Consider the following 12864-nt stretch of genomic DNA (forward strand, 5'->3'; position numbering starts at 1 on the left):
TACACAACAGCTATATTTAGGAATCAGCCACAGTAATAAAGATATCCTGACTTACTGTGAGAGTCACACTGATCATGACTCATTGATAGGTCTTCTCTACATTGCTAATGAAATTATTAAGTAACAAGGGCCCCAATACTTACCCTTCACAGTGATAACATACTGCTCTTCACTGGAATTTGCCAACGATGGATTTCTAATTCATTCCCTGATATGACTGTGTCATACATGTAATACACCTTGAAATAATAATTTCTTTGCATAAAGTTTTTCATACAGGCTATATTCCAAAATATTTTAGAGTTACATAATCCATTTGCAAACACAAGAGGGAAAAAATAAAGCAGAAGAAAAAAGAGCGAGATGAACAGATATGGACCCTGGAGACAATCACCCTGAAAACAGATGATGAGTCAACTAAGAGAACAGATGTGAGATGGTTAGTGTGGAGCTACAGAAGAAAACACCATTTCACCGACGTCACAGATGTATGGTGAAGTGGCTTAGAGAAAGCCAGTATTATCAAAGCAGGAAGATTATAGCAAAGCAAAGATTCAAGATCTTTTAGACGGGTTGCATCAGGTCAGTAATAAGCTTTAAGTTGAAGAAAGGCAACTTTTAACTTGGATCCTAAGACAGCTTTAAATTTATTTGAATAGAATCATATAGAGCCATTTTCAGAAACTGATCGCCTACAACGTGACATATGGAAATATATACATAATATATCCATTTGGTTACTAAAGATATAAATATACCAAAAGGAAGCTACTGACTTTATAAAGTATAATTTTTAATAGAATCTTAGCATTTTCTAATTCTAAAACATCTTTCATCTCTTACTAGTCTCTCATAATTCTAAGGATATCTAGTTCTCGGCTCATTATTACTTTTCATGTGATCTTACACTGGAATTATTGCATATGCTACTGCTAGAATAATTTACAACTGTCCTGGTTTCGGCTGGGATAGAGTTAATTTTCTTCCTAGCAGCAGGCATAGTGCTGTGTTTTGGATTTAGTAGGAGAAGAATGTTGATAACATGCTGATGTTTTTAGTTGTTGCTGAGTACTGCTTATGCCAGTCAAGGACTTTTTCAGCTTCCCATGCTCTGCCAGGCGCACAAGAAACTGGGAGGGGGCACAGCCAGAATAGTTGATCCAAACTGCCCAAAGGGCTATTCCATACCATATGACGTCATGCTCAGTATAGAAACTGGGGGGGGTTGGCCGGGGAGCAGCGATCGCTGCTCGGGAACTGGCTGGGTATCGGTCGGCGGGTGGTGAGCAATTGCATTGTGCATCACTTGCTTCGTGTATCATTATTATTATTATCATTATTATACTGTTACTATTAGCATTACTATTTTACTTTATTTCAATTATTAAACTGTTCTTATCTCAACCCAGGAGTGTTTCTCACTCTTACTCCTCCGATTCTCTCCCCCATCCCATCGGGGTAGGGGGAGTGAGCGAGCGGCTGCGTGGTGCTTAGTTGCTGGCTGGGGCTAAACCACGACAACAACTTTCATTATAATCTTCCTTTTGAATCTCTCAGATAAGTTCCTTTTCAGCCGAAAACTCCCATGCTTAGTCTAAAGCCAGCAACAATTTTTGGAATAGTGGAATAGGCAAGCTCAGGTGTATTCAAAACAGTCTTTAAAGAAACACCATAACAACATACTTTTTCCAAATAATTTGACTTAAGAATGGGGAAAAATGAATAAACTCATTTTGTTCTTATGTGGTTTATTCTGTAGGTTAAAATGAGATTCAAGGAAGTTCCAATTCATGTAATGCATTTCAAAGAATATCTGCTTAACAGTTTTTAAGCTGTGGATAGTCTGATGGGGCTTGTTTTCAGTGTGATTTAGGTCAAGCTGCAGAACAGCAAGGGTCGCCTTTCAGCACTTCAGATTTGGTGCTATTTAATGCCTGAGTTTCCAGTCCTATCAAAACTCTGAAGTCTGAATTCAGAGTTTAAACCCAACTAAACTTTGGGTCAGCGTCATTCAGAAGACAGGTTTCACAAGGGAGGCGTGTCTGTGCTGGCTGGTCAGCCCAGTAACAGAAGGACAGGAGCTCAGACGTAGCAAGTGAGGGTATACTGAGGGCATACTGCTTCCAGTAGGCTGAGGTATATGGCTTTACGCACAGTAAAGAAACAACCCAGAAGAAACAAGAAAAACACGATTCTAATTCCAAGAAAATGTCAGAGTGCGTTTTTGAAGTTGATACTACACAGGAATGCTTTAACCTTTACTTTCTCAAAGCACATTTAAAAGCTGAATACAAACTCATCCCAACATGATGATACACAGCCTGACAGTTCAGTGGCACACAAGACCTATGGGAAGACACTGCAGTGAAAATGAGACCAGAACTGCCTAGAACATGTATCAATGAAGCACATCTGCTAGCCCGAGTGTATTCTGTGGACTTGTAAATGAAATTTGGGTCTGTTCCCTCAGGAAAAAATAATGACTTACAGCAGGTGGAAATTTTGGTACAAGTTCCCAAGGAGCATTCCAACCCACCACTTCGCAACACAATGTAACTTACATATTTATCTGGCACCTTCAGTGAATATAGCACAAGTTGCTGATATGAACCGCTCACTTGATCATTTTTCCCTTCTGTCTAAATTAAGATGATGCACTATAGCTCACCTGTAACTTCTGGGTCAAAGAATCCCTCTGTGCCTGGAGCTCTCTGGCACTGTCGATTTCTTGTTTCAATCTTTCGATTTCCTAAGGGAGAAGAAACAACCTCGCTAGCAACACGTTACCTGGCTTGGCCTCAGTGCAGGTAAGCTGGCTGCTGCTTCTTCTCCTCCTGAGCAAGCCATTGCAATGATATCAAAACTGGCAGTTAGCTACTGCCCATCATAGCACATGAAGTTTAAGCCCTGCTCCCAATATTCCTGAATCACAGTCCCAAAACAGCAATTCTATTGTGAATAAACAACAATACAGATAAGCATTTTCTTTGCTATAAAAGTCCAAGTCTTTCTCTCCCACACGAAAGTTCTGAAGTAATGTTTTCCTAGAAAATTAAGAGTCCTTGTAATTAGAGAAACAATTTTATACTTTAAATTCTATTATAATCTATCCTCCATTTTTTTAAGAGAAAAATCCAGTTTTCATCTGTGAGCTGCTTAGTATGTCACTAGCAGCAGGGCTGAGCATCAAAAAATTGCCTGCTTTGACCATTGATTTCTGTAAAAAGAGTCTAAAAGAAATGGTATCTTTAATTTAGCAAGAAGAAAGTAATAAGGTAAAAAAATAACAAATATAGATAAAATAATGAATGGAAGAGAAACCTTTTCTTAGCTTACTTTCAGGAGACAAGAACAGAAACAGTTAATGAAACTAAAAGGTATCAAACTTAAAATTAATAAATACTTTTCCCCAGAAGGGCATAGTCATGTCCCAGAACTCCTTTCAGAAAGATCTCTTTGCATCCAACAGCTCAGCATAATTCAGAAGCGCATGGGCATCAAAATGGGAAACATTACCAACCTGAGGCTAATCTCTTAAGTATGAGGGAGTTTGGAAGAGGCTTTGTTCCATTTTGGGATGATATTCTGTAACTACTGGGCCTCTCATGCATCCTCCTTGGAAACACCTAGCAACAGCCCCACTGGAGGCAAGACCCTGCAAGATACACTGCCCCTCTGAACATGCACACCAGTGCCCACTGTGTCTGTCACGGAGGGCTCAAGGGATCTGGTCTTACACAGGGCAAACAATCCTTCATACACAGCTCCTTCCACCTCCTTTTTCCCATCCATAAAGGGGCGATTCTCGATCATTCTGTGGCACAAATCTGCTTTCCTCTAGGACCCGTGCCAGCACAGGTGTTACTCCAATTCCTTGTATTTTCCTGCTGTTTGTCCAGCCCAAGACAGATGGCACTAAACATCATCAAGTTATAGGCTGGAGGTTTGGCATGCATTTAAGGAAAGGGCTGATCTTAGGTATCATAAAAGTCAGCTATATTAACATAGCCTGAAAAACAGATTGGCCTGAAAAAGATATTGATCTATTACTTGCTCCAAACCCTAATCATCTCCAGAAAAAGGAAAGCGTGCCTACAATTGCTTCCCTTCTTAGTGAATTTGGATTGCATCAGTGTGATGACTGCTCTGTAGAAACTACATATGCCTCAATGCAGACTTACTTTTGCGAAGAGAGATGCTTGGTAAAAGCAAACATGAAAAAATTATACTTTTTTTTGTTGTTCAGATACTCAGCTTTATATTGGACTGACACAATTATATACATGGAAAAATAATAATCATTTCAAAGAAGCTGAAAAACTGGATTTTACTTCATAACATCTATAGGAAATAATACAATATTTACTAGCCATCACAAGTTTAATATTGAAAGCCTTTAGAAATGACGTAACAGAAAAGCTAAGAATAAATGTTAGCAAATACCTCTTCTTTTTTCTTCAGTGTAGACTCTAACTCCTGTATTGTCTGGTTTAATTCTGTTTTATGTGTGTGGACTGCATTGGCTTGACTGCTCACACACTCTAGCTCAGTCACCTGTTGAAATAAGTAGAAGCAACACATACAGAATTAATTGCAACAGATTCAAGGTACTATTACTTCTTTGCATAAATAGCTGCATTTGAAAGATACCCTTAGTTCTGGGTGACTTATGTTTATTAAAATGGTGAAGGTGTTCTTATGAAGTTAGCATAAAATTCCTTAAAAAATTGTTTTGCATAAAATGGTTGCTATGACTTCTAATGTTTACTGTAATATCTTGGAAACAATAAATTTAGTATGCTGCAGGCTGAAAAAACATTAATTAAAAGCTATACTTACTAATTATTGAAAATTTTATGAAAGAAGCTGAATTACCGTTTCAGAAACAGTAATGTCTAGATGATTAAACACAGATCTAACTAACCTGTCCATCTGACACTTTTTAATGTTGCACTATCTTAATCAACTAAGCCACAATGCTCACCTACTTCCTAGCAAGCCAATTAACACGTCACAGCCTCAATTTCTGACTCAGCATCAACAATGTCATAGCAGACACTCAGCCACCAATGTACAGCTGCCAACTTCTTACTGCCTCTACTTTCGGATCTCATCTCTCAGTCACAAAGCCAACAGCTAATGGCACAATTTGGATTTGTACAGTTCCTCTTTATTAGCAGGCAACAAACACATGCCTGCATGGATATCTGCACAAAAACCTTTTTCTTTAGTAACAAACTGTTAAAATATTAAAAATACAATAACTCATTTTTTTCCAGAAGATATGTGCCTGTCAATCTTAATATACAGTCTTCAACAGAGCTGCATCATCTACCTACAGTAACTAACAAATCTGGCCCCAAAACTCCTTTGAACAAAGTATATTTCTGTGCTACCCAATTCTGCAATTAAATCCTTAAGGTCTCCATTTACCTTTCTCAGAGAAGTAGCTCCTAGACAGAGGGCATGTATTCTCCAGGACAATTTTATTTCTTAGATTAAAAAAAAAATCTTGAGGAATCAAAGTTGGTGCCCTCCAGAACCGATATAGTCTAGCTAGTGAAGCCACTGTGATGCCAGTAATTTCAGACTCTGAACTGTTTCTAGGCTCAAAAGGTAGATTACTGAGTGCAGGGAGAAGTCAAAGGAAAGCCAAGATGAAATACAAGAAAATTAAAACAAAATCTTTATCAGCTTCTCCTTTCTGAGTCATAGAGCATGAACTTCCCCTCTATAACAGCTATGACAAGTCTAGTTTCTTCTACTGGAAAATTGTGATTAGACATTTTTGCACATCAGGCTTATAAATGGAGAGAAACTGAGATTACAGCAAAATATTGGGAGGGGTAAGGGGAATGAGGGATGAAGAGATAGCTTGGTAACACAACACCCCACCCCTCACCCCCAAGAACTATCTTATTGGCTGGAATTGTCCCAAAAGAAATATCGGTTCTTGTGGCAAAAAAGTAATAGCAGTTTGCTCAGTTTTATATGCCACTGAGCATTATGACTGAAGTCTTGGATAATTTTCTCAATTTGCTTCAATTACACAAAAATATATCTATTTAGATTATTTGTGACTGCTACCAATTGTGACTATTACAGTATTCACCACTATAATTACACAAAAACCAAACACGCAGAATTGCAACACACCAACTGGGATAAAACTATATCTAAACAGTGCCTGAACTAACATCTAAATACAGCAAGAATCACAGAGGCACAGAATAACTTAGGCTGGAAGGGGACCCTGGTGGTCATCTGTTTGAGGCCCCTGCTCAAAATAGGGCCAATTTTGAAGTCACATTTGGTTGCTCAGGGCCTTGTCCAGTCAAGAACCCTTCACTATCTAGCAGAGCTGCCAACAGTTGTATGTAGGTTCCTGTATTTCTGCCACTGTGGCTTTATGCAGAGCTCTAGTTTATTCCCAAGTTTTTCTGGAACTGTCAAATTCACCCACCTTCACCCCTTCTGAAGTTCAACTTAAACATTTCCATGCTTTTCTGCTGAACTGAGTCTTGAATTGGAGGTGGAGGCCTCTGTGAACCCAGGGCTAGGGTTGTTATGGGAACCCAGGGTCAGACCCTCCTAACCCGTTGGTAAAGACTGGAACGTTGCATGGTAACCTCCAAGAAGGTCAATCTCTCTTTTAAAGCTGTTGCACTCCACAATACCCACTGGCTCTTACCAAGTACTGGCACAGTGAATACTCATTTACGCAAGTGGAAGAGCCTCAACAGGAGAGACAGAAAAAAACCCAGTCCTTGAACCACCTCTGTCCTAGCGTCTAGTGCCCTAGAAGCAGGTGCAGAGGTGTCCCATCCTGTGACTAAGGAAGGACTTGGACCCCACTGCTCTCCACATGGTTTCCTCTGGGCTGGTACACATGGTGAGGATGCACATGTTGGTGCGAGCCTGGAGTCCAAGGAGGCTGGTGAATTGAACTGGGGTGGATGAAATGTTACAGCTCTCGGCTGCATGTATTGTCGCTGGCTGAAAACACCTCCCACTACAGCCCTGCTGGCTGTGTGGCTCACGTGAACACTCCCCAGTGCACTCTGGTCCATACTAACTCAAGACACCTATTGAAATTGCTTAAGCAAACACAGCTAATTTTGCTTGAGCATAGTAGGGAGTGCTCTCACAAACCTTCTTACCAACAGAGGCAACCACTGTCAGAAGGGCAATTAATTACCCACACTAAAGGGGCTGTGATGTCTTACTCTGGTCCAGCTTTTCTCTGGGCAAACGTCCATCTCTTACTGCTTATGCAAGAAAACAATGCATTGTTCAACTGTTTTGTTCACTGTTCATTGAAAAATCAGTAACTTGGAAAAAAAGAACAAATTCAATTAAAAAAACAGGTTTACTTTAATCACAGTCATATTTGAATGCCCATTCTTATAGAGATCTGAAAAGATGTCAAATATCTTCATGATGTTCTCTTCTTGAATGTACCTATAAAAAAGAAAATTGTATTGTGACCCTTTCAAAAAAAATATGTAGAGTAAGATGGGCTGGAAAATGATGCGATATAAAGAATATGCAATTGAAAACAGAAGCAACAAAAGATAAAGCTCTAGGTAAAAATCTGGATAGCATTTACTTGCTCTATTTCCTTGTTTTAAGTTGAATTTATTTTTCTCATGACTAGTGGTCCAAAAGTCATTAAAAATAACTGTTTATGCATTATGCACACAAGGGGGCATAAAAGGAAGCTAAAATGCTTTAGTCTGACCCTCCCACATGCTCTTTTCAGGGGCATCTACTCATTCAGTGTTTCATGTTTAAGAGCAAGGCTCAATCATTCAAGTCTTTGCACAGCAACACTAAGCAATGGACTGTGATTAAGCCTTTTTTCCAGTAAAGAATTCAGACGGAAAAAACAGTCTTTGAACAATAACTGATTAAACAAGGTTCTTCTATTGTGCTATCGTAAGACTGCACTGACTTGCATATCTGAAAAAGTCAATACTGTGGCTTCTTATTCGAGACTAAAAAAGAAATAAAAATATTGTTCTTAGCCTCTGCTTCTTTATTTTGCATTTATCATCCAGATATGGATTGTACATAGGGAAAAAAAATCTGAAAGGGCTTTTTAGTGACTATTTAATGATCTAACTGTTCTAGTATATCGTCATTATTATACTTAACTGCATACTTCAGTGCGAAATACGTCAGTTGAAATAAGACAGCAAGGCAACTTGTTCTGACAGAGCCTAGAACTTCTCAGCAGAGGCCATTTGAGAGTTTTCTTGAAATTTTGATCTAGGGTCAACAGCCTATAAATAGAGGAGGATGCCAGAAAGAAGTTTTCATTGTAGCAGACAGCTAGCACACAGTGGGCTGCTGGGAAGACTGGAGGAGTGAGGCTTTGGGACACGTAACACAACAAGGAGTTACAGACTTGATGTGAGATTAAGACAGTGACTGCTCAAAGCTTCAGAAGACTTGAAGAATCTCTCAAAGAAAACAAACCAAAACAAAGCACAAAGAAACCAAGAGAGGAGATTGCACCAAATCTCAAGACAGATAACTGCTTTATGAGTGAAGACTTAGGTTAGAAAGAGGCAAAGAAGTGGGAATGACAGAAATATTTCGAGTGGTAACCCTCCCCGAGCAATTATTGACTGAATGAATCTCAGCTATGTTTGCTGCAGGTTGATTCATTTTTCAAACCATTTTATTGAGATAAATTTGTACACTTCTGATCTCAAACAACAATAGTTTTTAGTCAGCATCTTAAATTCAGTGCCAGCAGATCACAAAATTCTTTCTAAACTTCATGCAGGAATTACTTCAACTACTACAGAAATGCAAAGACAGACAGATTAGAACATATTTTCAGTGTAGCTGTAGCTTATTTTATAGATATACCTGACACTATTAACTTCTTGTTCCCTAAAGATATTTTTATCCCTTATATTTATTGTGGAACACAATATCCAAGGTCTACTAACCCAGGCTACAGTGCAGAACAGGCAGAGTGCTCACATGCAAGACTGAATTTAAGTATTAATTATGTATTTTTAGCTGGTTGAGTTACAACCCTAAACGGATCATAACTGTGACTGTGATAATATTATTCCATCAATAATTCAAGATGAACCTCCACAATGAGAAGAGAAATGATGTTGCATGGCTCAGCAAAACTGGGAATAACTGCATAAATTTTCACATAATTTATGCAGAAGAAGCTTCTCAGTTCTTCATGGTGGACAGTAAGATGCAAGACAGCATGCAAACAAGCCAATCGTAAAAATAATTCTAGCATAGCTTTCAAGAATAAAAACTCTGGAAAGATTTTTGGTGCTAAGAAATGTGAAAATGCAGAAAACAAGGAAAATTGCTTTTCAAGGTTGCTGTTGAAAGAACAAAAAGCGCACCATAGTATTATTCATATACATCACTTCTGACAGCAAATTAATTATTGTAGTTTTCCAAGATTTACCCATAGAAAAAATGATAACCTGGGGGCAGGGGGAGTTTTGTGCATTACCAACAATATAGTACTTTTTTCAACTGAGAAAAAAATTAAAGATTTTGCTGAAAAGGACACATTTTTCTCTGTGGCACTGATGCCTCAAGCTATGGAAATATCAAAATGTTTTCCACAGTTATTCATTCCTACAGAGATGAAAGAGGAATAATCCATCATCTGCTTAATTTTTTGTGAAGAAAGTAATGAAACTGCAGTAGGAATATTTGAAAATATTAATGTACTAAAATCAATGCTTTGAGCTTCAGCCATGCATTATTATTTGCAACTGATAATTCTAATACTAACTTCAGGTGACATCCCTTTCTCTGCAATCTAATTAGCAAATATTTTTTCCAGCTATCTGGTCATCTCATGAAATATATGCAATAGCAAACACGGTACAGATATGTCATCCTTTAATCCTGCAGATTTGACTCCAGCAATTTCCTCATTCTCCAATGGAGTTTTGGAATTATAGGATATATTTTATTCTGCAAAGCTTTGACTACATAAAAATGTGGCATGTTTGTGCATGTTTTTTATAACTTGCAGATAAAAGGATCTTAAAGTTTCTTAGTTTTTTTTAGAAAGATGATGAAGATGGGGATGAGGGACCCTTCAGTGAAAACATTATTTTCCTTTCCCAGAGTGACAGCAGTTTGGTTGGTTGTTTTTATTTCTTTTCCAAATTATACTCTTGTATATGACATTTTTGTATCACCCCACATTCAGTGAAAGTGAATTCCCAGAAAAAAACCCAATGAAATAGTCTTGGGTCCTAAATGCAAATCTGCTCTAAAAACAAATCAAGGCAAACAGAAAAAGACAGAAAGGACTTGCCTTCAGTTCACTATCCATAAAGAAAAGCCAAATTCACATTTTTATTTCAGAAAACAAAACTACCACAACCTGATTCACCTGCTCTGTCTGAAAAGGGGCTGTCTTTTTAGTAAACTGTAGGTATTAACTAAGGGTTGAATCTTGATAAAGGCTAGATGTGGATTGTTTATAATCACGCATAGAAAGGGAGCTGAGAGTACATGCTGGATTTCAGAAATCCTGTCCTAGGAAATGCTCTGATACTCTAACGTCAAGACTGATAACATATACCATTTCAAAATTAATATGGAACTTATGATAGCTGAAATGGATATTGGAGGAGCAAAAATGTACATCTGAGAGAAAAATACATATCCCCTGAAATAAAATACTCATTTTTTTCCTTTGGTATCCTCTAATTCCATGCAAAGAAGGTGGTCAGCCTCCACAATGGTTTCTCTTCTCAAGGATTTTAAAAATATTACTCTGGATTTCTTTTTATTAGAAACTAGTTCCACTGTAAGAAGGACCTCATGCAGATAATTACAGCCTGCTCTAAAACATAAACTCTTTCTTAAGGCAAGATTGTAATTTCAAAAATAAAAAAACAAAGTCACTATATTCCCACGTCTTCTAAAAACTCAACTATCACAGTTAGAACAATTAGCCTTTCCAGATCTTACTGTGTTGTAGAAAACCCTAATACTCCCCAGAACATCTCTCTTGAACATTTGGTCAATGTTTAACATTATGACCTCTCTTGGGCAAGAACTACCCTTTTTTTTGCCTTTTTTGGGAGTTTCTAGTGCAACGAGAATTTGCTTGCAATTCCAGATGAAAGGACTGCATATGTAAAAATATGGACTTAGTTGTCCATTTTTTGTGCACTCAGGATTGCTCCATCTGCACACACATTTGTTTCAATTAAATGCATAGACAAATACAAGCAAAATGGTAATCTCACTGTTTTGATTACATTGCCAAACTAACCATATTTACCCTGAAAAATGCTCATCTATTTTCTTTATTAAACAAATGGTACCAAGCTACTATCTAGCCACATGCTAATTACAGTATCTTAAGAAGGAAGTTATACTTGGATAATTTTTTTTTTAATCAATCAAACCAAATTTAAATATAAGTTTGGATTGTTCAGTAGGGGTAGGAGGGACACAGTCTTAAAGGGAGGATGTTGTCATCATTGAGATACGCATCATATTAAAAAGGTGCATTGCCGATAAATTTTTGGATCAAAACTCCATTCATAAATTTCTTGTTACCACACTTTCTGTCACCTTATTTCATATTTCCACTTTTAGAAAATATCCTTCCTTGGTCATATAAAACTAAAGTTATTCACAGTAGTCCCATAGTGGTGCTAATAAGTTGTTCAATAAGCACTGAATTCTTAGCAAGTAAGAAGCCCACAACATGGGCTCTGATTCAGCAAGTGACTTTATCATACATTTGCATGTTAAAAATTGAGTTTTGGCTATTCAATTATTAATGCAGCTGGTAGAAATGTGGAGGTGACTGCTAAGGGGTCTGCAAAGATTTTCTATAGAAATTTTTTGGATAATCTGAGCAGATGGCTTATATGGCATCCCATACTTCTTGTGGACTTTAATAACTGCTTTTATAGATTCTTGTTTTCTTTAAGTAGCACAGAAATAGCCCAGTAAAATGATCATGGTTTTATTTCTGTATGTTCATGCATTTTTTTAATATCCACTTTAAAATTTCTTTTAACAGGAGTGAAATTAGGGTCCATTATTTGTCAGGTGTTTTTGATGGCTACATAAGATGTCCTCATACTTATTTAATTAATTGAATGAAAGAACCGGAACATAATAAGCTAATTTTAATTTATTTCCTAGGAAATCCTGGTAAAATAACAAGCTAGAATTCAAGAGTTTACCTCTCTGTTCTTTCAGGAATACCCAAGAGCTTGATCACTTGCCTTCATCTCTTGTTATCTCAGGTTTCTTTTCCTGCAGATGAATGATCTTCAAGGACTGCAGCTCTTTTATTATGCACTAGTGTTATTACTCTGCGTTATTGCCCAGTGTCATAGGATGATTTACTTCAGCAGTTAGCATGCAAGAAAAAAATGTATAATTTTCATTTTTTACATGACAAAGATGAAAATTTGGGTTACTTTCCATAATTCATATCACCGTACAATCCTTTCCTTTCTATGATATCAGGATTAATGTTAGTACCAATGCTATTCTATTTGTCTGAAGTAGCTCACTTCAGGGTTTTTCTTTCTGTTACTGAGCTGTTCTAAATTCATGAACCCCTTTTGACTTTGAAAAGCTATGCAAGGTGTGTTGGAGTGCTCCCCAACCCCATTTAAGGGAAATCCTTGTTGTTAAACTGCTTCTGAGCATATTAGAGGAGAGAAGGTGAAGAGCTCTAAGTTAAGCTCTTGACTGGGCATCACATCTTCCCATAATTATTATGTCTTTGTATTTTAGAGGGAAAAATCCATACACTCATTTAGTAAACTTTTGAAAAATGTAATGTCTGACAAAATATCAAAGTATAGCTATTTCTGA

The 12864-nt window shown here is 37.4% G+C and overlaps 1 protein-coding gene across 1 annotated transcript in view; it reads right to left on the reverse strand.

The window, feature by feature from the left end:
• Positions 1-12864, reverse strand: part of LOC104026950 (homer protein homolog 1-like) — a 58219-nt gene that overhangs the window by 9985 nt on the left and 35370 nt on the right. The window contains exons 6-7 of the mRNA XM_075725620.1: positions 4444-4554; positions 2669-2749 (exon numbers count right to left, since the gene is read on the reverse strand). Of these exons, the coding sequence (XP_075581735.1) occupies positions 2669-2749; positions 4444-4554 (192 nt within the window). The remainder of the gene's footprint in view (positions 1-2668; positions 2750-4443; positions 4555-12864) is intronic.

The sequence above is a fragment of the Pelecanus crispus genome, chromosome W (assembly GCF_030463565.1).
Source record: "Pelecanus crispus isolate bPelCri1 chromosome W, bPelCri1.pri, whole genome shotgun sequence".
In the NCBI taxonomy this organism is placed as follows: domain Eukaryota; kingdom Metazoa; phylum Chordata; class Aves; order Pelecaniformes; family Pelecanidae; genus Pelecanus; species Pelecanus crispus.